This window comes from Oncorhynchus keta, chromosome 10 (assembly GCF_023373465.1).
Source record: "Oncorhynchus keta strain PuntledgeMale-10-30-2019 chromosome 10, Oket_V2, whole genome shotgun sequence".
Lineage (NCBI taxonomy): Eukaryota > Metazoa > Chordata > Actinopteri > Salmoniformes > Salmonidae > Oncorhynchus > Oncorhynchus keta.
The window spans coordinates 76,608,792-76,635,114 of NC_068430.1; the positions used below are offsets into that span (position 1 = coordinate 76,608,792).

Here is a 26,323-nt window from a genome sequence, read left to right on the forward strand (position 1 = left end):
AAGTTCAGATATCTCCCTTTACTGCTTTTCAAGCACATTTTGATGTGAAAATCAACGAGAAGTGAAAATCAACGTGTGCCAATGCGCAATCGCTGCGCAAGGTTGACGCCCATGAATGCATCAAAGTTGTCCACAGAGTTCCATCAAAGATGGCGTCTCAGCGTCGGCAAATGATGCAAAGCGTAAGACAAAAACGAGTTCTCCCTCTTGTAGACGTGCTTATTGTTAAAAATAACTCCAGTCATATGTTGTTGTTTGAAAAAAGTAATCTAACTTTCCAAAGGACAATTGAAACAACTACTTCACGGGCCCTGTGCCGCAAACAGCAACATCCGCCGCTAGCCTAGCGTGGCTAAAAACATTGCTAGCTTAGTCAGCTAGCTAACTAAGTTTGTGTTCTTCACTTGGCAATTTATATGTATTTATCTAGTTAGTATTTAAGGGGAGATTTTTGTTAGCCACGGGTCAGTTGAGTTTTATCCAAATAATTAGTTCTATCTACAGTAGCTAGCCAATAGTAGTGAAGAACGGGATATTTTCTGAAAACACTAACTTAATATTACACTTTGAGCCTAAGTTTCAATGTGAATATTGTAGTTTCTTTGGTCGTCAAAGCCTAACTGAAGCAGAAGTCTGAGGAGACAATTAAGCAGGACAATTTCAATGGTTGTCAGAACTCTGAACACTAAAACCATAGAATTAGGCTACATAAGTACGATCGCTATGACTAACACAATAGCTAATGTCATTCTTCAAACTCCACCCTGGTAGCATCAGAGCTGGACAGATGACCTGCCCCTGTGTCAGATGTGCGGGGTGGGAACAGCCCCCAACTGTACCTATGGACCCGATGGAAAGGACACCCAGAGCCACCCCAACGAGGACGGACACTTCAGGTTCAGGTAACTAAGACACCTGTGCCTGATTCACACTTTAAGGCCAAACTCAGCTGTCCTGGCCTGGTTACATATCCACTATAGGTACGGGAACCATGCTGGAAAGGACCATATAACAAAACATATTCAAGGCAGCATAGTTTGTTTTGGCAGTCTGAAAATGCTACTGGAGCCATAGATATGTCCCTGTATACCAGCATTGCCCAAACAAGGGGTGCTGACTGATTTTGGAAATAGGGTTGTTAGATAACACCCCTCAATTGCTTGGTTCATAGAACAGGGTTTACGTCAGTAACCTCAGTTAGCCACTAGATGCGGTTGTCAGATTACACAGACCCTCAAAGAATTAGATTAAATCCAAGTTTGATAAACGCCCATATCTATTGGGTGAGATTCCACAGTGTGCCATTACAGCAGCCAAATTTGTGACCTGTTGCCACAAGAAAAGGGCAACCAGTGAAGAACAAACAAAAATAAAAATACAACCTACACTGCTCAAAAAAATAAAGGGAACACTAAAATAACACATCCTAGATCTGAATGAATGAAATATTCTTATTAAATACTTTTTTCTTTACATAGTTGAATGTGCTGACAACAAAATCACACAAATTATCAATGGAAATCAAATTTATCAACCCATGGAGGTCTGGATTTGGAGTCACTCAAAATTAAAGTGGAAAAGCACACTACAGGCTGATCCAAATTTGATGTAATGTCCTTAAAACAAGTCAAAATGAGGCTCAGTAGTGTGTGTGGCCTCAACGTGCCTGTATGACCTCCCTACAATGCCTGGGCATGCTCCTGATGAGGTGGCGAATGTTCTCCTGAGGGATCTCCTCCCAGACCTGGACTAAAGCATCCGAGACATGATGTCCCAGATGTGCTCAATTGGATTCAGGCCTGGGGAATGGGCGGCCAGTCCATAACATCAATGCCTTCCTCTTGCAGGAACTGCTGACACACTCCAGCCACATGAGATCTAGCATTGTCTTGCATTAGGAGGAACCCAGGGCCAACCGCACCAGCATATGGTCTCACAAGGGGTCTGAGGATCTCATCTCATCTCGGTACCTAATGGCAGTCAGGCTACCTATGGCGAGCACATGGAGGGCTGTGCGGCCCCCAAAAGAAATGCCACCCCACACCATGACTGACCCACCGCCAAACCGGTCATGCTGGAGGATGTTGCAGGCAGCAGAACGTTCTCCACGGCGTCTCCAGACTGTCACGTCCGTTACATGTGCTCAGTGTGAACCTGCTTTCATCTGTGAAGAGCACAGGGCGCCAGTGGCGAACTTGCCAATCTTGGTGTTCTCTGGCAAATGCCAAACGTCCTTACGGGGTTGGGCTGTAATCACAACACCACCTGTGGACGTCGGGCCCTCATACCACCCTCATGGAGTCTCTTTCTGACAGTTTGAGCAGACACATGCACATTTGTGGTCTGCTGGAGGTAATTTTGCAGTGCTCTGGCAGTGCTCCTCCCTGCACAAAGGCAGAGGTAGCGGTCCTGCTGCTGGGTTGTTGCCCTCCTACGGCCTCTTCCACGTCTCCTGGTAGCGCCTCCATGCTCTGGACACTACGCTAACAGACACAGCAAACCTTCTTGCCACAGCTCGCATTGATGTGCCATCCTGGATGAGCTGCACAACCTGAGCCACTTGTGTGGGTTGTAGACTCCGTTTCATGCTACCACTAGAGTGAAAGCACCGCCAGCATTCAAAAGTGACCAAAACATCAGCCAGGAAGCATAGGAACTGAGAAGTGGTCTGTGGTCACCACCTGCAGAACCACTCCTTTATTGGGGGTGTCTTGCTAATTGCCTATAATTTCCAACTGTTGTCTATCCCATTTGCACAACAGCATGTGAAATGTATTGTCAATCAGTGTTGCTTCCTAAGTGGACAGTTTGATTTCACAGAAGTGTGATTGACTTAGAGTTACATTGTGTTGTTTAAGTGTTCCCTTTATTTTTTTGAGCAGTGTATGTATGTATGTATGTATGTATGTATGTATGTATGTATGTATGTATGTATGTATGTATGTATGTATGTATGTATGTATGTTTTTTTTTTTTTTTTGTGAGTTTAATGTTTAGTGAATTTGAGTTTATTTTTACAGGGCATGTAATTTTGTATTGTTTATTGAATTTGAGTTTATTTTTACAGGGCATGTAATTTTTGTATTGTTTATTATCTATTTCACTTGCTTTGGCAATGTTAACATATGTTTCCCATGCCAATAAAGCCCTTGAATTGAATTGTAATAAAGAGAGTGGTTTTTCTTTTCTTCCTACAATTGTGGCTCTATCTTTTGAACGCTTTATGACCCCATTACTGAAAGATGAGACGCTCAGAAACACGTGTCTGCTGTTTCCCTCTACAAGCCTCAGTAGAACAGATTGGACAAGACCACACACTACATCAGATGTGGGGCCTAGTTCCACCCCCCCCCAAACACCCACCCGTAGCACGTGTTCCAGCAGGTATATCTCACTGGTCATCCCCAAAGCCAACACCTCCTTTGGGCGCCTTTCCTTCCAGTTCTCTGCTGCCAATGACTGGAACGAATTGCAAAAATCGCTGAAGCTGGAGACTTATTTCCCAAACTAACTTTAAACATCAGCTATCTGAGCAGCTAACCGATCGCTGCAGCTGTACATAGCCCATCTGTAAATAGCCCACCCAATCTACCTACCTCATCCCCATATTGTTTTTTATTTACTTTTCTGCTCTTTTGCACACCAGTATTTATTTCTACTTGCACTTCTCCATCTGCTCAACTATCACTGCAGTGTTTATTTACTAAATTGTAATTACTTCGCTACTATGGCGTATTTATTTCCTTACCACCTCATGCCATTTGCACACACTCTATATAGACTTCCTTTTTTTCCCTATTGTGTTATTGACTACGCTTGTTTATTCCATGTGTAACTCTGTGTTGTTGTTTGTGTCGCACTGCTTTGCTTTATCTTGGCCAGGTCGCAGTTGTAAATGAGAATTTGTTCTCAACTAGCTGACCTGGTGGGGGAAAAAAATATATATATTTCTTCACAGAAGATCATACAAAAGTATTGCCTGATGAGCTTCTGAACTTCCCAATACCTTTCTGATGCATTTCAGTCACCTCAAACTAGGGCCGGGCTTTAGTATCATGGCAAGTCAATAAAACATGAAGCGGATTTAACTTCTTTAGGAAAACAGCCCTTGTGTTGGAAACAAACATCATTTTGTCATCCAGAGTCACATGCATTTATTTTCCAAACTATTTTACATACAGAAGGTTTTTAAAGAACCAGAGTTAATACTGCTTTGTTTTTTTTGTTTTTTTGCCATGGAAACAATATCGCAATACTGGTATTGTCCCAGCCATACTTCAAACCATTCTTCCTTCATATTGATATACTGTCAAAAGTACTGTCAGTGTGATTTGTAATAGACTGTCATAGCCCCAATTTTAAAAAATCAACATTGGCCGTTGTTGATCACATCATGTTTTACATGGTGGGGTTGTGGGCCAAAAGAGAGAGAGCCCTGCTGTACTACCCACACCTGTATGTAGCTTCCATACTCACACTTACCAAGGCTGGTGATCTGTGCAGATTACACAGCCAGGAAGACTTCTAGGAATATTGACCAATCAGACATAAAGAGTTGTCTTCTGTCCAATCAGAGGTGAGGATGGCTGTTTCCTGTACAGGGTTCGATGGGAGCAGTGTCTATTTTTGTGTCTCAATGGGTGAGTTTGTTGTTGCATGGCCCGGTGCCCCCGTGGGTGGAGAGTTCTCCTTAGTACCAATGGAATGGTCTAAAATAATCCAACTGCCCACAAGGGGGATCCGGGCAGGCAAAACAAACTTGACCAGTGTCTCGCAACAGACCAATCTAACATAAGAGTTGTTCTTGTTTTGACCACTCAGACAGTTGTTTCTTTCTGTCCAATCAGAGGTGAGGAAGGCTGTTTCCTGTATGGAGTGTTTAATGGGTTTGATGGGAGCAGAGTGTCCAGCTTCGTCTCTCAGTGTCTGACAGCAGAACTGCTTCTGGGACAGCTCAAGTCTACACACACTGACTCTGATGTCCGCAGAATTCTCTCACAGGTGTGTGTGTGTGAGAGATCAACTGTTATGTCTTTGAATCAGCGTGTCTGCCTGCAATCCTGTCTGCTCTAGGTAGAACGCATTCGCAGAAGCATCATATCATAAGAAATGCTATTTGAATGTTTATACCATTGATTCTGTTGTTTTATCCTAAGGCCTTCGACGTTGTAGAGAAGAGTTACTTTGAGACAATCGGTGACGCTCTTGCAGAGAAGGCTACTATTCTATCCCAACTACCTGAGGTAAGCATGGCACTCTGTCACTCATAGCGTGTTAAGTTTCCTTCTACTACTTAGATTTCCATGGCAACCAACGTTTTAATTCACATTAGAATGTAGTCATTGGGAATCAATATAGTCTCATTAGCCATTTAATCGACCTTAACTAACATTCTTAAATCTCTTAATCTCCTCTCTCCTATTACCATCTTCTTCTTCTTTTTTTGCCTCCCTCTCCCTCCCTCCCCACCTCTCCCTCCCTCCCCTACATCTCCCTCCCCCCTCCACCAGGGAGTATCGTTCCACCAGCTCTCCCCCAGAGTCAGAAGCTTTCTGAGAGGCTGAAGGACCTGGAGCAGGAAGTGTCTGGTGGAGCTACCGCTGTTGTGGCTCTGATACACAACAACAAGCTGTACATCGCCAACGTGGGTGCGTACTGTTGTTCCACACACACAGAGAGGAAGCTCACATGTAGGAGCACAGCCTTGCACTAACACGACCACAGCCATGTAAACACATACACACACGCACACGCACACACGCACAGAGGAAGCTCACATGCAGGAGCACAGCCTTGCACTAACACGACCACAGCCATGTAAACATACACACACACACACACACACACAGAGGAAGCTCACATGCAGGAGCACAGCCTTGCACTAACACGACCACAGCCATGTAAACATACACACACACACACACACACACACACACACACACACACACAGCCACACACACACACACACACAGAGGAAGCTCACATGCAGGAGCACAGCCTTGCACTAACACGACCACAGCCATGTAAACATACACACACACACACACACACACAGAGGAAGCTCACATGCAGGAGCACAGCCTTGCACTAACACGACCACAGCCATGTAAACATACACACACACACAGAGGAAGCTCACATGCAGGAGCACAGCCTTGCACTAACACGACCACAGCCATGTAAACATACAAACACAATTACACCTCTTAGGGCTTCTTATGTCCTCACTGACCCTTTACACACACGTTACAATGCCATTTACTTCTCTGAATCAAAACGCCTGTTAGAAATGATATTCAGAACGTCAACAGGCCTTGTTCCAGCCTTTCTGCCCTGTAACTCTTTTCTTCGCCAACATCTGTCTGTGTGACCCCCCGAAGGCACAGAGAGGAAAAACATTTAAACATATTATTTGAGAAAAATCTAAAAGCCAGACCACTCTGGTAGGAAATTAGAATTCTAGTCGAAAGCCAGAAAGAGATTTCTGAAACGAACACACACATTCCCTGGGTATTTCACCGTGTGTTGATATAACAACCAGACCCATTTTCATAATCATTTCTCATTGGTCCAATAGGCCTTATACCATCTGTCTGACTATTCAATCCAGATGTGTGTGTGTCAGTCATTGGTTCATAGAAAATAAACTCCACTGGGGATTTAAGTCCTCCATAATTGTAAAGGATCTTTAAAGCTACGATTTGGTGTCAACTATTCCAGACTGGCCATTTGGGGTCCTTTTTTCCCCTCCATGGTTAGCCGCCTCTCTGCCCGTCTCAAATGGGGATTTGGGGGCCAAATAAAAGACTAAGAAAGAAGGGGGAGGAATGAAGGGGAAAAGACACTTGGGGTTTTCAAGTGTCGGAATAAGGGCAGAAAATGATTTACTTTACAGGGGGAGAAAAAACAAAAGGTTGTTCATTGTGGGGGGGGGAGAAGGAGACTGTTCACTCTACCTCACCAGCTATGTACAGGTCAGGGTCAAAGTGGAGAGGAGGAGAAGGAGACTGTTCAGTCTACCTCACCAGCTATGTACAGGTCAGGGTCAAAGTGGAGAGGAGGAGAAGGAGACTGTTCAGTCTACCTCACCAGCTATGTACAGGTCAGGGTCAAAGTGGAGAGGAGGGAGAGATGTTCAGTCTACCTCACCAGCTATGTACAGGTCAGGGTCAAAGTCACCAGGAGAGGGAGGAGAAGGAGAATGTTCAGTCTACCTCACCTCACCAGCTATGTACAGGTCAGGGTCAAAGTGGAGAGGAGGAGAAGGAGACTGTTCAGTCTACCTCACCAGCTATGTACAGGTCAGGGTCAAAGTGGAGAGGAGGAGAAGGAGACTGTTCAGTCTACCTCACCAGCTATGTACAGGTCAGGGTCAAAGTGGAGAGGAGGAGAAGGAGACTGTTCAGTCTACCTCACCAGCTATGTACAGGTCAGGGTCAAAGTGGAGAGGAGGAGAAGGAGACTGTTCAGTCTACCTCACCAGCTATGTACAGGTCAGGGTCAAAGTGGAGAGGAGGAGAAGGAGACTGTTCAGTCTACCTCACCAGCTATGTACAGGTCAGGGTCAAAGTGGAGAGGAGGAGAAGGAGACTGTTCAGTCTACCTCACCAGCTATGTACAGGTCAGGGTCAAAGTGGAGAGGAGGAGAAGGAGACTGTTCACTCTACCTCACCAGCTATGTACAGGTCAGGGTCAAAGTGGAGTGGAAATGAAACGGAACCTTTAAGGGAGAAAAGTGTTTCCAGCTGTGGAGTCACCTGACTCATTCCTGTGTGTGTGTGTGTGTGTGTGTGTGTGTGTGTGTGTGTGTGTGTGTCCCCTATGGGCTTGTTATGTTTTATTTCTGCTGAGGGGTGTGGAAGTTGTTGCAATGTCACGGTCAGGAACACAAGACGTAAACAATGTCTCCTCTATAATTATGCTACCAAGCTATTACCCACCAGCATGGACAGGTCATTTGATGTATTTATGGACAGGTCATTTGATGTATTTATGGACAGGTTATTTGATTTATTTATGGACAGGTTATTTGATGTATTTATGGACAGGTTATTTGATGTATTTATGGACAGGTTATTTGATTTATTTATGGACAGGTTATTTGATTTATTTATGGACAGGTTATTTGATTTATTTATGGACAGGTTATTTGATTTATTTATGGACAGGTTATTTGATGTATTTATGGACAGGTTATTTGATGTATTTATGGACAGGTTATTTGATTTATTTATGGACAGGTTATTTGATTTATTTATGGACAGGTTATTTGATTTATTTATGGACAGGTTATTTGATTTATTTATGGACAGGTTATTTGATTTATTTATGGACAGGTTATTTGATTTATTTATGGACAGGTTATTTGATTTATTTATGGACAGGTTATTTGATTTATTTATGGACAGGTTATTTGATTTATTTATGGACAGGTTATTTGATTTATTTATGGACAGGTTATTTGATGTATTTATGGACAGGTTATTTGATTATTTGTTATTTTGGACAGGTTATTTGATTTATTTATGGACAGGTTATTTGATGTATTTATGGACAGGTTATTTGATTTATTTATGGACAGGTTATTTGATTTATTTATGGACAGGTTATTTGATTTATTTATGGACAGGTTATTTGATTTATTTATGGACAGGTTATTTGATTTATTTATGGACAGGTTATTTGATTTATTTATGGACAGGTTATTTGATTTATTTATGGACAGGTTATTTGATTTATTTATGGACAGGTTATTTGATTTATTTATGGACAGGTTATTTGATTTATTTATGGACAGGTTATTTGATTGTAAATCAACTGGTCTTAAAACCAGAAAGACCAATTAATAGACAATTACAACCATTTAATTTGTTAATTATTCTTTTCTTTTTTTAAATGTAATTTAGCAGATACTCTTATCCAGATTGACTTACAGCAGCAATGAGGGTTAACTATTTGCACATAATTACAACTTTGGAACTTTTGTGTGTGTGAGAGAGAATTCCATCCATTTAATGAATGACGTAATCAGTGAGGTCTCCATTACAGTGACTGTTTCAGACTGGTTTCAGTCAGGCATCTGAGTGATGAGGATGTCTGGGTCAGCCTTTTCATTGATGAATGTACCAATCAATCAATAAAATGAAATGCTATTATTATACAATACTAGATTATGTTCTGTTTCTGGTCCCGGTACCAACCAAACTCTCTTACTGTATTTCATTCATAAGGGTAGTTGTGTTGTGGTCCACGTACCAACCGGGCCCTGCTGTGTAAGTCCTATGAGAAGAGAAGGATATCTTACCAACAGGTTGTGATTAGTTTGTCTTTGTATTGTGGCTTAATGGTTTTGTTGTGGTCCAGGTACCAACCGGGCCCTGCTGTGTAAGTCAACCAGCGACGGTCAGAACCAGGTGATCCAGATTGGACGACCTCACACCACAGAGAACGAGGACGAGCTCCAGAGACTGGCTGGGCTGGGTGAGTCTCACACACACACACACACACACACACACACACACACACACACACACACACACACACACAGTCTGTGCATGGGTTCACTTCACGCTGTTACAGCCTGGTAGCTACGGGTGAAGTTGAGCCTTGCGCTTCAAGGCTCTTAGTTGTTGTGGAACTTGACCCACTAGGCTGTTTACTTTGTGCACCTACGTCATACTGCTGAGTCTGCCTTTAAAATGGAATGGGATCAATTAATTGGAAAACGCACACCCTGGTTGAAGGTGACCTCTTCTCCTTCCCCCTCCCCTCTCTTCTCCTCCCCTTCCTCTCTTACTTTCATCACTGGCATCCTCTTACTCCCCTTCACCTCTCCTCCTGTCTCCTCTTCTCCACCTCCTCCCCTCCTCCCACCCTGTCTTTCCCCCTGTCGCATCCTCTACTCCCCTTCACCTCTCCTCCTGTCTCCTCTTCTCCACCTCCTCCCCTCCTCCCACCCTGTCTTTCCCCCTGTCGCATCCTCTACTCCCCTTCACCTCTCCTCCTGTCTCCTCTTCTCCACCTCCTCCCCTCCTCCCACCCTGTCTTTCCCCCTGTCACATCCTCTACTCCCCTTCACCTCTCCTCCTGTCTCCTCTTCTCCACCTCCTCCCCTCCTCCCACCCTGTCTTTCCCCCTGTCACATCCTCTACTCCCCTTCACCTCTCCTCCTGTCTCCTCTTCTCCACCTCATCCCCTCCTCCCACCCTGTCTTTCCCCCTGTCACATCCTCTACTCCCCTTCACCTCTCCTCCTGTCTCCTCTTCTCCACCTCCTCCCCTCCTCCCACCCTGTCTTTCCCCCTGTCACATCCTCTACTCCCCTTCACCTCTCCCCCTGTCTCCTCTTCTCCACCTCCTCCCCTCCTCCCACCCTGTCTTTCCCCCTGTCACATCCTCTACTCCCCTTCACCTCTCCTCCTGTCTCCTCTTCTCCACCTCCTCCCCTCCTCCCACCCTGTCTTTCCCCCTGTCACATCCTCTACTCCCCTTCACCTCTCCTCCTGTCTCCTCTTCTCCACCTCCTCCGATCCTCCCACCCTGTCTTTCCCCCTGTCGCATCCTCTACTCCCCTTCACCTCTCCTCCTGTCTCCTCTTCTCCACCTCCTCCCCTCCTCCCACCCTGTCTTTCCCCCTGTCACATCCTCTACTCCCCTTCACCTCTCCTCCTGTCTCCTCTTCTCCACCTCCTCCCCTCCTCCCACCCTGTCTTTCCCCCTGTCGCATCCTCTACTCCCCTTCACCTCTCCTCCTGTCTCCTCTTCTCCACCTCCTCCCCTCCTCCCACCCTGTCTTTCCCCCTGTCGCATCCTCTACTCCCCTTCACCTCTCCACCTGTCTCCTCTTCTCCACCTCCTCCCCTCCTCCCACCCTGTCTTTCCCCCTGTCGCATCCTCTACTCCCCTTCACCTCTCCACATGTCTCCTCTTCTCCACCTCCTCCCCTCCTCCCACCCTGTCTTTCCCCCTGTCGCATCCTCTACTCCCCTTCACCTCTCCTCCTGTCTCCTCTTCTCCACCTCCTCCCCTCCTCCCACCCTGTTTTTCCCCTGTTGCATCCTCTACTCCCCTTCACCTCTCCTCCTGTCTCCTCTTCTCCACCTCATCCCCTCCTCCCACCCTGTCGCATCCTCTACTCCCCTTCACCTCTCCTCCTGTCTCCTCTTCTCCACCTCATCCCCTCCTCCCACCCTGTCTTTCCCCCTGTCGCATCCTCTACTCCCCTTCACCTCTCCTCCTGTCTCCTCTTCTCCACCTCCTCCCCTCCTCCCACCCTGTCTTTCCCCCTGTCGCATCCTCTACTCCCCTTCACCTCTCCTCCTGTCTCCTGTCTCCTCTTCTCCACCTCCTCCCCTCCTCCCACCCTGTCTTTCCCCCTGTCGCATCCTCTACTCCCCTTCACCTCTCCACCTGTCTCCTCTTCTCCACCTCCTCCCCTCCTCCCACCCTGTCTTTCCCCCTGTCGCATCCTCTACTCCCCTTCACCTCTCCTCCTGTCTCCTCTTCTCCACCTCATCCCCTCCTCCCACCCTGTCTTTCCCCCTGTCGCATCCTCTACTCCCCTTCACCTCTCCACCTGTCTCCTCTTCTCCACCTCATCCCACTTTACCCCTCATCCTCTCCTCCATCCCCCAGGTCTTGATGTGTCTGGTCTTCGTCAGGCGGCTCTGATAGCTGGTCAGAGCAGCACCAGGAGGATTGGAGACTACAGGGTTAAATATAACTACACAGATATAGATCTGTTGAGGTAGGGGTGCACACACACACACACACACCGCATGTACATCCATTTATATACACACACCCACACACAGGCTCAGAAGTCCAATTTCCTGCTGTCCTCTGTAGCCGAGCCAAACGGATGAATATAAGGCTGGATCTTTGAATAGGATTCAACTTATCCACAGAAAAATGCACTTAATTGAGTTTCCAATTGGATTTCTTCAGTGCTACATAGCGGTAGGTAGACTGAGTACAAGACATTTCAAGTGGAAAAACGCTCCACTTTTGTATTTGTATTCATTAAGGATCCCCATCAGTTCCTGCCAAGGCAGCAGCTACTCTTCTGGGGTCCAGCAACATTAAGGCAGTTATATATATAGTTACAGTGGGGAGAACAAGTATTTGATACACTGCCGATTTTGCAGGTTTTCCTACTTACAAAGCATGTAGAGGTCTGCAATTTTTATCATAGGTACACTTCAACTGTGAGAGACGGAATCTAAAACAAAAATCCAGAAAATCACATTGTATGATTTTTAAGTAATTCATTTGCATTTTATTGCATGACATAAATATTGATCACCTACCAACCAGTAAGAATTCCGGGCTCTCACAAACCTGTTAGTTTTTCTTTAAGAAGCCCTCCTGTTCTCCACTCATTACCTGTATTAACTGCACCTGTTTGAACTCGTTACCTGTATAAAAGACACCTGTCCACACACTCAATCAAACAGACTACAACCTCTCCACAGTGACCAAGATCAGAGAGCTGTGTAAGGACATCAGGGATAAAATTGTAGACCTGCACAAGGCTGGGATGGGCTACAGGACAATAGGCAAGCAGCTTGGTGAGAAGGCAACAACTGTTGGCGCAATTATTAGAAAATGGAAGAAGTTCAAGATGACGGTCAATCACCCTCGGCCTGGGGCTCCATGCAAGATCTCACCTCGTGGGGCATCAATGATCATGAGGAAGGTGAGGGATCAGCCCAGAACTACACGGCAGGACCTGGTCAATGACCTGAAGAGAGCTGGGACCACAGTCTCAAAGAAAACCATTAGTAACACACTACGCCGTCATGGATTAAAATCCTGCCGCGCACGCAAGGTCCCCCTGCTCAAGCCAGCGCATGTCCAGGCCCGTCTGAAGTTTGCCAATGACCATCTGGATGATCCAGAGGAGGAATGGGAGAAGGTCATGTGGTCTGATGAGACAAAAATAGAGCTTTTTGGTCTAAACTCCACTTGCTGTGTTTGGAGGAAGAAGAAGGATGAGTACAACCCCAAGAACACCATCCCAACCATGAAGCATGGAGGTGGAAACATCATTCTTTGGGGATGCTTTTCTGCAAAGGGGACAGGACGACTGCACCGTATTGAGGGGAAGATCGATGGGGCCATATATCGCAAGTTCTTGGCCAACAACCTCCTTCCCTCAGTAAGAGCATTGAATGGGTCGTGGCTGGGTCTTCCAGCATGACAACGACCCGAAACACACAGCCAGGGCAACTAAGGAGTGGCTCCGTAAGAAGCATCTCATGGTCCTGGAGTGGCCTAGCCAGTCTACAGACCTGAACCCAATAGAAAATCTTTGGAGGGAGCTGAAAGTCCGTATTGCCCAGCGACAGCCCCTAAACCTGAAGGATCTGGAGAAGGTCTGTATGGAGGAGTGGGCCAAAATCCCTGCTGCAGTGTGTGCAAACCTGGTCAAGAACTACAGGAAACGTATGATCTCTGTAATTGCAAACAAAGGTTTCTTTACCAAATATTAAGTTATGCTTTTCTGATGTATCAAATACTTATGTCATGCAATAAAATGCAAATTAATTACTTAAAAATCATACAATGTGATTTTCTGGATTTTTGTTTTAGATTCCGTCTCTCACAGTTGAAGTGTACCAATGATAAAAAATCACAGACCTCTACATGCTTTGTAAGTAGGAAACACTGCCGATTTTGCAGGTTATCAAATACTTGTTCTCCCCACTGTATATAGTTTAAAATATTACATGACATTACATTTCATAACACGTTTCACGGCACATTAAGTGTTTTCCCTCAGGCCACTACTCTACTATCACATCTCTACAATACAACATCCTGTGTACGTGTGTGTAGAGTGTGTCTTATCATGTGTATGTGTGTCTGTGCCTGTGTGTGTCTCTTCACAGTCCCAGCTGTTCCATAAGGTGTATTTTTATCTGTTTTTGAAATCTGATTCTACTGCTTGCATCAGTTAACCTGATGTGGAATAGAGTTCCATGTACTCATGACTCTATGTAGTACTGTGCGCCTCCCATAGTCTGTTATTGAGGATTGTGAAGAGACCTCTGGTGACTTGTCTTGTGGGGTATGCTGGGTATCTGAGCTGTGTGCTAGTAGTTTATACAGACACCTCGGTACGTTCAGCACGTCAACACTTCTTACAAAAACAAGTAGTGATGAAGTCAGACTCTCCTCCACTCTCCATGAGGGATTGACATGCATATCATTAATGTTAGCTCTCTGTGTACTTTTAAGGGCCAGCCGTGCTGCCCTGTTCTGAGACAATTGTCATTTTCCTAGGTCCCTCTTTGTGGTACCTGACAACACTACTGAACAGTAGTCCAGGTGCGACAACACTAGAGTCTGTAGGACCTGCCTGGTTGATAGTGTTGTTAAGAAGGTAGACCAGTGCTTTATTATGGACAGACTTCTCCCCATCTTACCTACTGTTGTATCAACATGTTTTGACCATTACAGTTTACAACCCAGTGTTACTCCAAGCAGTTTAGTCACCTCAACTTTCCACATAATGTATTACATGATTTAGTTGAGGTTTATTGTGTTAGTGAATCATTTGTCCCACATACAATGCTTTTAGTTTTTAAAATATTTAGGACTGACTTATTCCTTGCCACCCATTCTGAAACTAACCGAAGCTCTTCATTAAGTGTTGCAGTGATTTCACTCTCTGTAGTAGCTGACGTCAATAGTGTTGAGTCATTCAGACGGCTGAATCCCTGATTCTACCTGGATCGTGTTGTTGAGGCTTCCATTAAAGAACACCCTCTGTGATCTGTTAGACAGGTAGACAGGGGGTATGAAGCCATAACAGATATGTTTTTCCATCAGCAGAATATGATCGATAATGTCAAAAGCCACAAGTCTAACAAAACAGCTACCACAATCTTTTTATCAATTTCTCTCAGCCAATCATCAGTGATTTGTGTTAGTGCTGTGCTTGTTGAATGTTTCCCCCTGTAAGCATGCTGAAAGTATGTTGTCAGTTTGTTTACAGTATAATAGCATTGTATCTGGTCAAACACCATTTTTTCCAGAAGTTTACTAAGGTTGGTAACCGGCTGTTTTATGGGCTATTTGAGCCAGTAAAGGGGGCTTTACTATTCTTGGGTAGCGTAATGACTAGCTTCCCTCCAGGCCCGAGGGCACACACTCTCTAGTAGCCTTAGATTGAAGATGTGGCAAATAGCCGCTGTAATATCATCCACTATTATCTTCAGTAATTTTCCATCCAAGTTGTCAGACCCCGGTGGCTTGTCATCGTTGATGGACAACAATCATTTTTCACCTTTTCCACACTCACTTTACGGAATTCAAAATTACAATGCTTGTTTTTCATAATTTGATCAGTTGTTATACTTGGATGTGTAATGTCAGCATTTGTTACTGGCATATCATGCCTAAATTTGCTAATCTTGCCTTTGAAGAAAATCTATATCAGTGGCAATAACAGTGGGTTTTGTGTTGAATGAGCCATCTGATTAAATTTTTGCCCAAAATTTCACTTAAGGTGCTCCAAAGCTTTTTACTATCGTTCATTATGTAATTTCTTTGTTTCATAGTATAGTTTATTTTTATTATTTTTATATATTATATAGTTTAGTCACATGATTTCTCAATTTGCAGTACGTTTGCCAATCGGTTGTGCAGCCAGACTTATTTGACATTCCTATTGCCTCATCCAACTCAACCATCCATTTTTCAATTCCTCATCAGTCCACAGGGTTTTAACAGTTTTTAGTCATTTTCTTAATGGGTGCAGCTTATTAGCAACTGGAATAAGCAATTTCCTAAATGTGTCAAGTGCAGCGTCTGGTTGCTCCTCATTACATACCACAGACCAACAAATATTCTTTACAGCATCAACATTGGAATTGTTGCAAATCTTATTGTATGACCTCTTACACACTATATGAGGTCCAGCCTTTGGAACTTTGGTTTTCCTAGATATGGCTACTATTGTGATCACTACATCCAATGGATGTGGATACTGCCTTAAAGCACATTTCTGCAGCATTAGTAAAGATGTGATCACTACATCCTATGGATGTGGATGCTGCCTTAAAGCACATTTCTGCAGCATTAGTAAAGATGTGATCACTACATCCTATGGATGTGGATGCTGCCTTAAAGCACATTTCTGCAGCATTAGTAAAGATGTGATCAGTACACGTTGGTGATTGAATTCCTGTGCTGTTTCTAACTACCCTGGTAGGTTGACTGATATCCTGAACCAGGTTGCAGGCGCTAGTTACAGTGTGAAGCTTTCTCTTGAGTGAGCAGTGTGATCAAAGCCTGTCAAAATATACCTCTCTGTTTATCTCAAACATTAACAAGCATTTCAAACTTATCCAGATACTGACTGTTAGCACTTAGTGGTCTATAGCAGCTTCCCACCAGAATGGGCTTTAGGTGAGGCAGATGAACCTGTAGCCATATTACTTCAACAGTATTTAACATGAGATCCTCTCTAAGTTTTACAGGAATGTGGTTCTGATTATAAACAGCAACACCTCCACCTTTGGCATTTCTGCATTTTCTGTAGATGTTATAACCATGTGTTGCTGCCACTATAGCATCAAAGGTATTATCTAAGTGAGATTCAGAAATTGACCGAATATGAATGTCACCTGTTGCTAGCAAATGATTGAATTGTGGGCTATTTTTAGCACTTTTCTAGGATGCTTGATTGTTTTCATTGCTTAGCAGAAGTAGACATGCTCATGTTCTGTATGTTAGTGCAGGGTGAGCTGCACACAGTGGACTTCCTACTAGGGCACACCGCCTCAGTGCGAACACTATAACTCATAGGCACATGATTACTACATACAATAGCTGTAGGGTCCACTTTAGATTGTATTGTAGGTTGGAAACAATGTTTTGCTGCACTTCCTCTTATCGCTTACCTCTATCTCATCCCTCTCTTTAATCCTTTCTTTCTCTTCTCTTTCACTCGCTCTCACTCTCCTTTCGATCTGTCCATCTTCTTCATTTTCCTCCATGCCCCGCCCACGACCATCAGCGCCGCCAAGAACAAGCCAATCATAGCAGAGCCGGAGATCCAGGCAAGCCAATCGTTAGAGGGTGTGACGGGCTTCCTGTTGCTGATGTCAGAGGGGCTCATCAAAGCCCTGGAGTCCGCCCACGGACCTGAACAGGCCAATCAGGTGGGTGCATTGACTTATTCAATGAACCTCTTAACCAATACATTCACAACAAGCTTCTTTGATAAAGATCTCGTTCCAAGGAGGACGGTGCTGGTCTTTCCCAATCGTCATAGTTCACCAGCACCTCTTACTCTCCTCTTCCCAACTCCAACATCATCTACCCCTGTCTACCTCTCCTCCTCCCTCCCTCTCTCTCCTCCTCCCTCCCTCCTTCCCTCTCTCTCCTCCCCCCTCCCTCCTTCCCTCCTCTCCCTCCTCCCTCCCCCTCCCTCCCTCCCTCCCTCCCTCCCTCCCTCCCTCCCTCCCTCCCTCCCCTCCCTCCTCCTCCTCCTCTCCTCCCTCTCCTCCTCCTCCCTCCCTCTCTCTCCTCCCTCCCTCCCTCTCTCTCCCTCCCTCCTTCCCTCTCTCTCCTCCTCCCTCCCTCTTTCCTCTCTCTCCCTCCCTCCCTCCCTCTCTCTCCCTCCTCCTTCCCTCTCTCTCCTCCCTCCTTCCCTCTCTCTCCTCCTCCCTCCCTCCTTCCCCTCTCTCTCCTCCTCCCCCCTCTCTCTCCTCCTCCTTCCCTCTCTCCTCCTCCCTCCTCCCCCTCTCCTCCTCCTTCCCTCTCTCCTCCTCCCTCCTCTCCTCCTCTCTCCCTCCTCCTTCCTCTCTCTCCTCCTCCTCCCTCTCTCTCCTCCTCCTTCCCCTCTCTCCTCCCCCTCCCTCCTTCCCTCCCTCCCCCTCCCTCCTTCCCTCTCTCTCCTCCTCCCTCCCTCCTGCCCTCTCTCCTCCCCCTCCCTCCCCCTCCTCTAGGAGATCCCTCCCTCCCTCCCTCCTTCTCTCTCCTCCTCCTTCCCTCTCTCTCCTCCTCCTTCCCTCTCTCTCCTCCTCCTTCCCTCTCTCTCCTCCTCCTTCCCTCTCTCTCCTCCTCCTTCCCTCCCTCTCTCTCCTCCCTCCCTCCTTCCCTCTCTCTCCTCCTCCCTCCCTCCCTCCCTCTCTCTCCCTACTGATTTCAGTTGATTTCCCCATGAGATGAAACGATGCATTGTTTTCCCCTCTCCTCCCCCTCCTCTAGGAGATGGTAGCGATGGTAGCAGCAGAACTAGCCCAACAGGGAAGCCTAGAGGCCGTGTCCCAGTCGGTGGTGGAGCGGGTCAAGCGGCTACACCACGATGTCTACGCCAGCGGACGCCAGAGAGCGTCCCACTGCTCCCGTCACGAAGACATGACGCTGCTGATACGCACACTCAACTACACGCTGGCCGACGGCGCACTCACACCCACACAGGGTAGGTGGGAGAGGTACACCCACACAGGGTAGGTGGGAGAGACACCCACACAGGGTAGGTGGGGGAGACACACCCACACAGGGTAGGTGGGGGAGACACACCCACACAGGGTAGGTGGGGGAGACACACCCACACAGGGTAGGTGGGGGAGACACACCCACACAGGGTAGGTGGGGGAGACACACCCACACAGGGTAGGTGGGGGAGACGCACCCACACAGGGTAGGTGGGGGGAGACACACCCACACAGGGTAGGTGGGGGAGACGCACCCACACAGGGTAGGTGGGGGAGACGCACCCACACAGGGTAGGTGGGGGAGACACGCCCACACAGGGTAGGTGGGGGAGACACGCCCACACAGGGTAGGTGGGGAGAGACACGCCCACACAGGGTAGGTGGGGGAGAGACACGCCCACACAGGGTAGGTGGGAGAGACACGCCCACACAGGGTAGGTGGGGGAGAGACACGCCCACACAGGGTAGGTGGGGGGAGAGACGCCCACACAGGGTAGGTGGGAGAGACACACCCACACAGGGTAGGTGGGGGAGAGACACGCCCACACAGGGTAGGTGGGGGAGAGACACGCCCACACAGGGTAGGTGGGGGAGAGACACGCCCACACAGGGTAGGTGGGGGAGAGACACGCCCACACAGGGTAGGTGGGGGAGAGACACGCCCACACAGGGTAGGTGGGGGAGAGACACGCCCCACAGGGTAGGTGGGGGAGAGACACGCCCACACAGGGTAGGTGGGGGAGAGACACGCCCACAGGGTAGGTGGGGGGTAGGTAGGGGGGAGAGACACGCCCACAGGGTAGGTGGGGGAGAGACACGCCCCACAGGGTAGGTGGGGGGAGAGACACGCCCCACAGGGTAGGTGGGGGAGAGACACGCCCACACAGGGTAGGTGGGGGAGAGACACGCCCCCACAGGGTAGGTGGGGGAGAGACACGCCCACAGGGTAGGTGGGGGAGAGACACGCCCCACAGGGTAGGTGGGGGAGAGACACGCCCCACAGGGTAGGTGGGGGAGAGACACGCCCACAGGGTAGGTGGGGGAGAGACACGCCCCACAGGGTAGGTGGGGGAGAGACACGCCCCACAGGGTAGGTGGGGGAGAGACACGCCCCACAGAGGGTAGGTGGGGGAGAGACACGCCCACAGAGGGTAGGTGGGGGAGAGACACGCCCCACAGAGGGTAGGTGGGGGAGAGACACGCCCCACACAGGGTAGGTGGGGGAGAGACACGCCCCACACAGGGTAGGTGGGGGAGAGACACGCCCACACAGGGTAGGTGGGGGAGAGACACGCCCACAGAGAGCAGAAACACTCCCAGGGTAAGATGGATTGTATTTATTTCACCTTTATTTATTTCACCTTTATTTATTTCACCTTTATTTAACCAGGCTAATCAATTAAGAACAAATTGTTATTTACAATGACGGCCTGGCAAGAGGCAAAAGGCCTCCTGTGGGGACGGGGGATCAAAACTCTGAACAATGTAAGACTGAACACAGACCGAAGACACTGGCAACAGCCAGTGTGCAGGCTTGTGTGGTGTAAAACAACAGGCTGCCTTACATAAGGCAATGTAAACTAGTGACATGGGGTGACAACTAGAAACAGCTACATGTCTCAACAACCTCTATTTAACCTTTGAACTCCTCCAGACACCAGGTCCTGGTGTTTTTGGTTGGCCCGCGGGGAATTCAAGATCAGGGGCTGAGTAATGACAGGGACTATTAGCATAAAACACGATTGAGATCGGAGCTTGTATGTGTTCTCATTTCATGTTAAAAGAGAGGATATATAACATGGCAGTGTTCCTTAAATGGTCTTCTGAACAAGACCAGGGTTTGAGCCTGCGTGTTGCTACTGATGTCCACCTGACAGCACTGTAGACTAGAGGTCGAACAATTTAGGATTTTTCAACGCCGATACCGATTATTGGAGGACCAAAAAAAGCAGATACCGATTAATCTGACGATTTTTATTTATTTTTATTTATTTGTAATAATGACAATTACAACAATACTGAATGAACACTTGTTTTAACTTAATATAATACATCAATAAAAATCCATTTAGCCTCAAGTAAATAATGAAACATGTTCAATTTGGTTTAAATAATGCAAGAACAAAGTGTTGGAGAAGAAAGTAAAAGTGCAATATGTGCTATGTAAGAAAGCTAATGTTTCAGTTCCTTGCTCAGAACATGAGAACATGAAAGCTGGTGGTTCCTTTTAACATGAGACTTCAATATTCCAAGTTAAAAGATTTTAGGTTGTAGTTAATATAGTATTTATAGGAACATTTCTCTCTATACCATTTGTATTCCATATACCTTTGACTATTGGATGTTCTTATAGGCACTTTAGTATTGCCAGTGTAACAGTATAGCTTCCCTCCCTCTCCTCGCTCTTACCTGGGCTGGAACGAGGAACACATCGACAACAGCCACCCTCGAAGCAGCGTTACCCATCGCTCCACAAAAGCCGCGGCCCTTGCAGATTAAGGGGGACAACTACTCTTAAGTTTCAGAGCGAGTGACGTTTAAAACACTATTAGCGCTCACCCCGCTAACTAGCTAGCCATTTCACATCGGTTACACCAGCCTAATCTCAGGAGTTGATAGGCTTGAAGTCATTAATGCTTGAAGCACAGTGAAGAGCTGCTGGCAAAACGCACGAAAGTGCTGTTTGAATGAATGCCTTCGAGCCTGCTGCTGCCTATCATCACTCAGGCAGAATGCTCTATCAAATATCAAATCATAGACTTAATTATAACATAATAACACACAGAAATACGAGCCTTTGGTCATTAATATGGTTGAATCCGGAGGAAACTATCATCTTGAAAACAAAACGTTAATTATTATCGCATATACACTGACTCTGCGTGCAATGAACGCAAGAGAAGTGACACAATTTCACCTGGTTAATATTGCCTGCAAACCTGGATTTCTTTTAGCTAAATATGCAGGTTTAAAAATATATACTTCTGTGTATTGATTTTAAGAAAGGCATGGATGTTTATGGTTAGGTTCACGTTGGAGCAACGACAGTCCTTTTTCCGCCAATACGCACTGCATCGTTTATATACAACGCAGGACACGCTGGATAAACTAGTAATATCATCAACCATGTGTAGTTAACTAGTGATTATGATTGATTGTTTTTTATAAGATAAGTTTAATACTAGCTAGCAACTTACCTTGGCTTACTGCATTCGCATAACAGGCAGGCTCCTCATGGAGTGCAATGTAATCAGGTGGTTAGAGCGTTGGACTAGTTAACTGTTAGGTTGCAAGATTGAATCCCCGAGCTGACAAGGTGAAAATCTGTCGTTCTGCCCCTGAACAAGGCAGTTAACCCACCGTTCCTTGGCCATCATTGAAAATAACAACGAGTTCTTAACTGACTTGCCTAGTTAAATAAAGGTGTAAAAAAAAAAACATGTATGTATGTATATATGTATGTATATGAATAATATATATATTTTTAAAATATATTTTTTAAATATATAAATACATTTTTAAAAATCGGCCAAATCGGTGTCCAAAACTACCGATTTCCGATTGTTTTGAAAACTTGAAATCGGCCCTAAATAATCGGCCATTCCGTTTAATCGGTTGACCTCTACTTTTAGAGATCACCATAGACGTCTCTGCCTGATAGAGGCAATAGCCTTCCGTGTAGAGATTGAACCTGGCCAATGAGAGTCTGAGTTATACCTCAGTTCATATTCTATAAAATGATTCTCATACATTCAAACAGTTTCCAGATGCATTACTGATAATCTGCAGATACCAAATGAACAATACCAAATGAACAGGAAAGCTTGAATTCTTCATCTAATTCAGCTAACACTTTTACTTGTGTTTTAATAGTTTTCTAGGTGGTCGTATCTACGCAGTGTCAGTGCTGCCCCAGCAAGACTATATTACTACTATAATACTAGATGAACTCTGTCTCTCTGTTGTCTCTCCTCTAGGTGGTCGTATCTACCCAGTGTCAGTGTCCTACTCCAACTGCCCCAGCAGCACTATATTACTACTATAATACTAGATGAACTCTGTCTCTCTGTTGTCTCTCCTCTAGGTGGTCGTATCTACCCAGTGTCAGTGTCCTACTCCAACTGCCCCAGCAGCACTATATTACTACTATAATACTAGATGAACTCTGTCTCTCTGTTGTCTCTCCTCTAGGTGGTCGTATCTACCCAGTGTCAGTGTCCTACTCCAACTGCCCCAGCAGCACTATATTACTACTATAATACTAGATGAACTCTGTCTCTCTGTTGTCTCTCCTCTAGGTGGTCGTATCTACCCAGTGTCGGTGCCCTACTCCAACTGCCCCAGCAGCACCAGTAAGACCAGCGTCACCCTCTCCCTGGTCATGCCCTCTCAGGGGGGTACCCTCACCAACGGGACCAACACAGCCTCTACTCTGGAGGAGGGCACACCCACACACACACCTGGGTAATATATATAATATATGCCATGTATCCATAGCAACTCACCCAAAGCGCGCACACACCGAGCCAATAACACACACACTCACCAACGGGACTAAGACCGCTTTCTTTCCCTGGAAGTGGATACAAATGCAGGCATGCTGACACACACTAGAGATGGGTGATATGGCCAACACATCATATCACAATATTTGTGTGATGTTTGTGAATAGAAGAGTGTGTTTTATGATGGGCTCCGTTCTGATGGTTGTATTACACAACAGATGGAATGAGAGTGATTTGTCCGTTCTGATGGTTGTATTACACAACAGATGGAATGAGTGCATGAGCGTGACAACAGATGGAATGAGAGTGATTTGAATGGGCTCCGCTGATGGTTGTGACAACAGATGGAATGAGAGTGATTTGAATGAGTGATTTGGCTCCGTTCTGATGGTTGTATTACACAACAGATGGAATGAGAGTGATTTGAATGGGCTCCGTTCTGATGGTTGTATTACACAACAGATGGAATGATGGGCTCCGTTCTGAGTGATTTGAATGGGCTGGGCTCCGTTCTGATGGTTGTATTACACAACAGATGGAATGAGAGTGATTTGAATGGGCTCCGTTCTGATGGTTGTATTACACACTAGGACGCGACTGACAGGGAGGTGGGCTGTCTCAGAATATACACTGATCAAGAGAATAAAGGGAACACTAAAATAACACATCCTCGATCTGAATGAATGAAATATTAATGTTAAATACATTTTTCTTTACATAGTTGAATGTGCTGACAACAAAATCACACAAAAATCTATGGAAATCAAATTTATCAACCCATGGAGGTCTGGATTTGGAGCCACACTCATAATTAAAGTGGAAAACCACACTACAGGCTGATCCAACTTTGATGTAATGTCCTTAAAACAAGTCAAAATGAGGCTCAGTAGTGTGTGTGGCCTCCACATGCCTGTATGACCTCCCTAAAACGCCTGGGCATGCTCCTGATGAGGTGGTGGATGGTCTCCTGAGGGATCTCCTCCCAGACCTGGACTAAAGCCAACTCCTGGACAGTCTGTGGTGCAACGTGGCGTTGGTGGATGGAGCAAGACATAATGTCCCAGATGTGCTCAATTGGATTCAGGTCTGGGGAACGGACGGGCCAGTCCATAGCATCAATGCCTTCCTCTTGCAGGAACTGCTGACACACTCCAGCCACATGAGGTCTAGCATTGTCTTGCATTAGGAGGAACCCAGAGCCAACCGCACCAGCATATTGTCTCACAAGGGGTCTGAGGATCTCATCTCGGTACCTAATGGCAGTCAGGCTACCTCTGGCGAGCACATGGAGGGCTGTGCGGCCCCACAAAGAAATGCCACCCCACACCATAACTGACCCACTGCCAAACCGGTCATGCTGGAGGATGTTGCAGGCAGCAGAACATTCTCCACGGCGTCTCCAGACTGTCACGTCTGTCACATGTGCTCAGTGTTAACCTGCTTTCATCTGTGAAGAGCACAGGGCGCCAGTGGCGAATTTGGCAATCTTGGTGTTCTCTGGCAAATGCCAAACGTCCTGCACGGTGTTGGGTTGTAAAAGCACAACCCCCACCTGTGGACGTCGGGCCCTCATACCACTCTAATGGAGTCTGTTTCTGACCGTTTGAGCAGACACATGCACATTTGGGGCCTGCTGGAGGTCATTTTGCAGTGCTCCTCCTTGCACAAAGGCGGAGGTAGCGGTCCTGCTGCTGGGTTGTTGGCCTCCTCCACGTCTCCTGATGTACTGGCCTGTCTCCTGGTAGCACCTCCATGCTCTGGACACTACGCTGACAGACACAGCAAACCTTCTTGCCACATCTCGCATTGATATGGACAGTTTGATTTCACAGAAGTGAGATTGACTTGGAGTTACATTGTGTTGTTTAAGTGTTTATTTTTTGGAGCCGTGTAGTTAGTGTATTGTTAAAATTCATACCGGTATGTGGATCCATTCCATTATACTGTATACTCGATATATCGCCCAGCCCAACGCATACACACATCCACCAAACTAAACGCACACTTCCACCCTGGCTGGATTTGGACGCCTTCTGCAGGAAGGCGTTGTGTTCTTGGCCGTACCCCAACAAGTGTAGACGATGGTTTCATACCCAGTTCGTTTTAGATTTTCATTTGGATTTGTTAGGGTCATTTCAGATAAACCGTATGGTAATTGTTGGCCCGAGCTAAGACCACACGTTGGCTTCTTGTTATTGTGTTGTTCTAAGAGGCATGTGCATGGCCCCTGTTCTGAGTCATTGATTGGTTCATTCCTCCTACCCTTCTTTACTTTGCTGTCTTCTTTCCTTCATTCCTTATTTATTTTCCTTCTCTGAATCTCCTCCTTCTGCTCCCTCGCTTTCAATCCTCCATCTGTCTTATTTTCCCCCTTTCTTTTGCTCTTCTTCCCCTCCCTCCCGCCATCCATCCATCTCTTTCTCCTCACTTCCTTCGTCACCTCTAGCACGCTCCTTCTACCCAGCGCCGTCCGCCGTTCCTCCCTTGACATCCTCCAGTCCATAAATGAGCTCTGTCTCTCCCCTCTTCCCTCTCTTCCCCCTCTCCCCCTCGCCCACCCGCCCCCCTCCCACCCCGCAGCCAGAGTCCCACCACCACGCTCCATTCCACCAATAACCAGACCACCCAGAGCTCCAGCTCTTCTTCAGGAGACGGAGGCAGCCTCTTCAGGTAGGTAGCTCGGTGGGTTATGGAAGGGAAAAATCCCAGGCGTGATGGTTTCTATTCTGTTTCTAGGAAGATTATGTTCACTAAAATATCCACTGTATGGGACTCTCTCCAGACAGCGTGGCAGCCAGGCGGTGCAGCCAGACGAGACCGGACGGGTCCCTCCCTATGTTGACTTCACCCAGTTCTACCGGCTGTGGGGGTCGGACCACGGAGACTTCCTGGGGACACAGGGGGCCTCAGCTGGGCTGGGGCCTCAGTGATGGAGGGGGACAAGATTTGGGGTTGAATAGAGTGATAACTGCTCTTGAAGGAGGGAGGTATAGGAATGTATTGGAGGGGTTGTGTGATGGATTTTGGTGGTGTTGTGGAGATTTGGAGCTGATAAGGCAGCCTTAGGCAGAAACGGATTTCTATTTTTTTACTTTATCACGACTATTCCTTTTCCTACAGCTCATAACGTGTTTATTACACACCTAAAGGTAATGTTATTGATGGGTCAGGTGGACGACAGGTATGCTGGAAGGAAAGCTGATCTAGCATCAGTTTTTGCTTTAGATAACAATGAATAAGATTATATGGACAGGGGTGACCTGATCCTAGGTCATTGCTCTTACTCTGAAATGCTTGATACGGCCCCAGATCTACGTGAATGGACTGAATTCACTCCCAACACACAGTCAGTGAGTGTTTGTTGGCT

At 46.5% G+C, this 26,323-nt stretch overlaps 2 protein-coding genes across 2 annotated transcripts; both read left to right on the forward strand.

Annotated features, from left to right (window-relative positions):
- tab1 (TGF-beta activated kinase 1/MAP3K7 binding protein 1) lies at window positions 1-26,323 on the forward strand. The gene is given in 13 exon segments (XM_052528027.1): window positions 1-182; window positions 772-902; window positions 4,848-5,001; window positions 5,157-5,243; window positions 5,511-5,529; window positions 5,532-5,648; window positions 9,364-9,480; window positions 11,634-11,745; window positions 17,026-17,170; window positions 18,222-18,435; window positions 22,750-22,915; window positions 25,537-25,626; window positions 25,739-26,323. Coding segments are annotated over 13 exon segments (1,533 nt in total). The 5' UTR covers window positions 1-149; the 3' UTR covers window positions 25,887-26,323.
- On the forward strand, window positions 7,710-9,319 carry LOC127932395 (uncharacterized). The gene is made up of 2 exons (XM_052528028.1): window positions 7,710-8,480; window positions 8,534-9,319. Exons 1-2 carry the CDS (start codon window positions 7,822-7,824, stop codon window positions 8,844-8,846), a joined length of 972 nt encoding a protein of 323 aa, XP_052383988.1. The 5' UTR covers window positions 7,710-7,821; the 3' UTR covers window positions 8,847-9,319.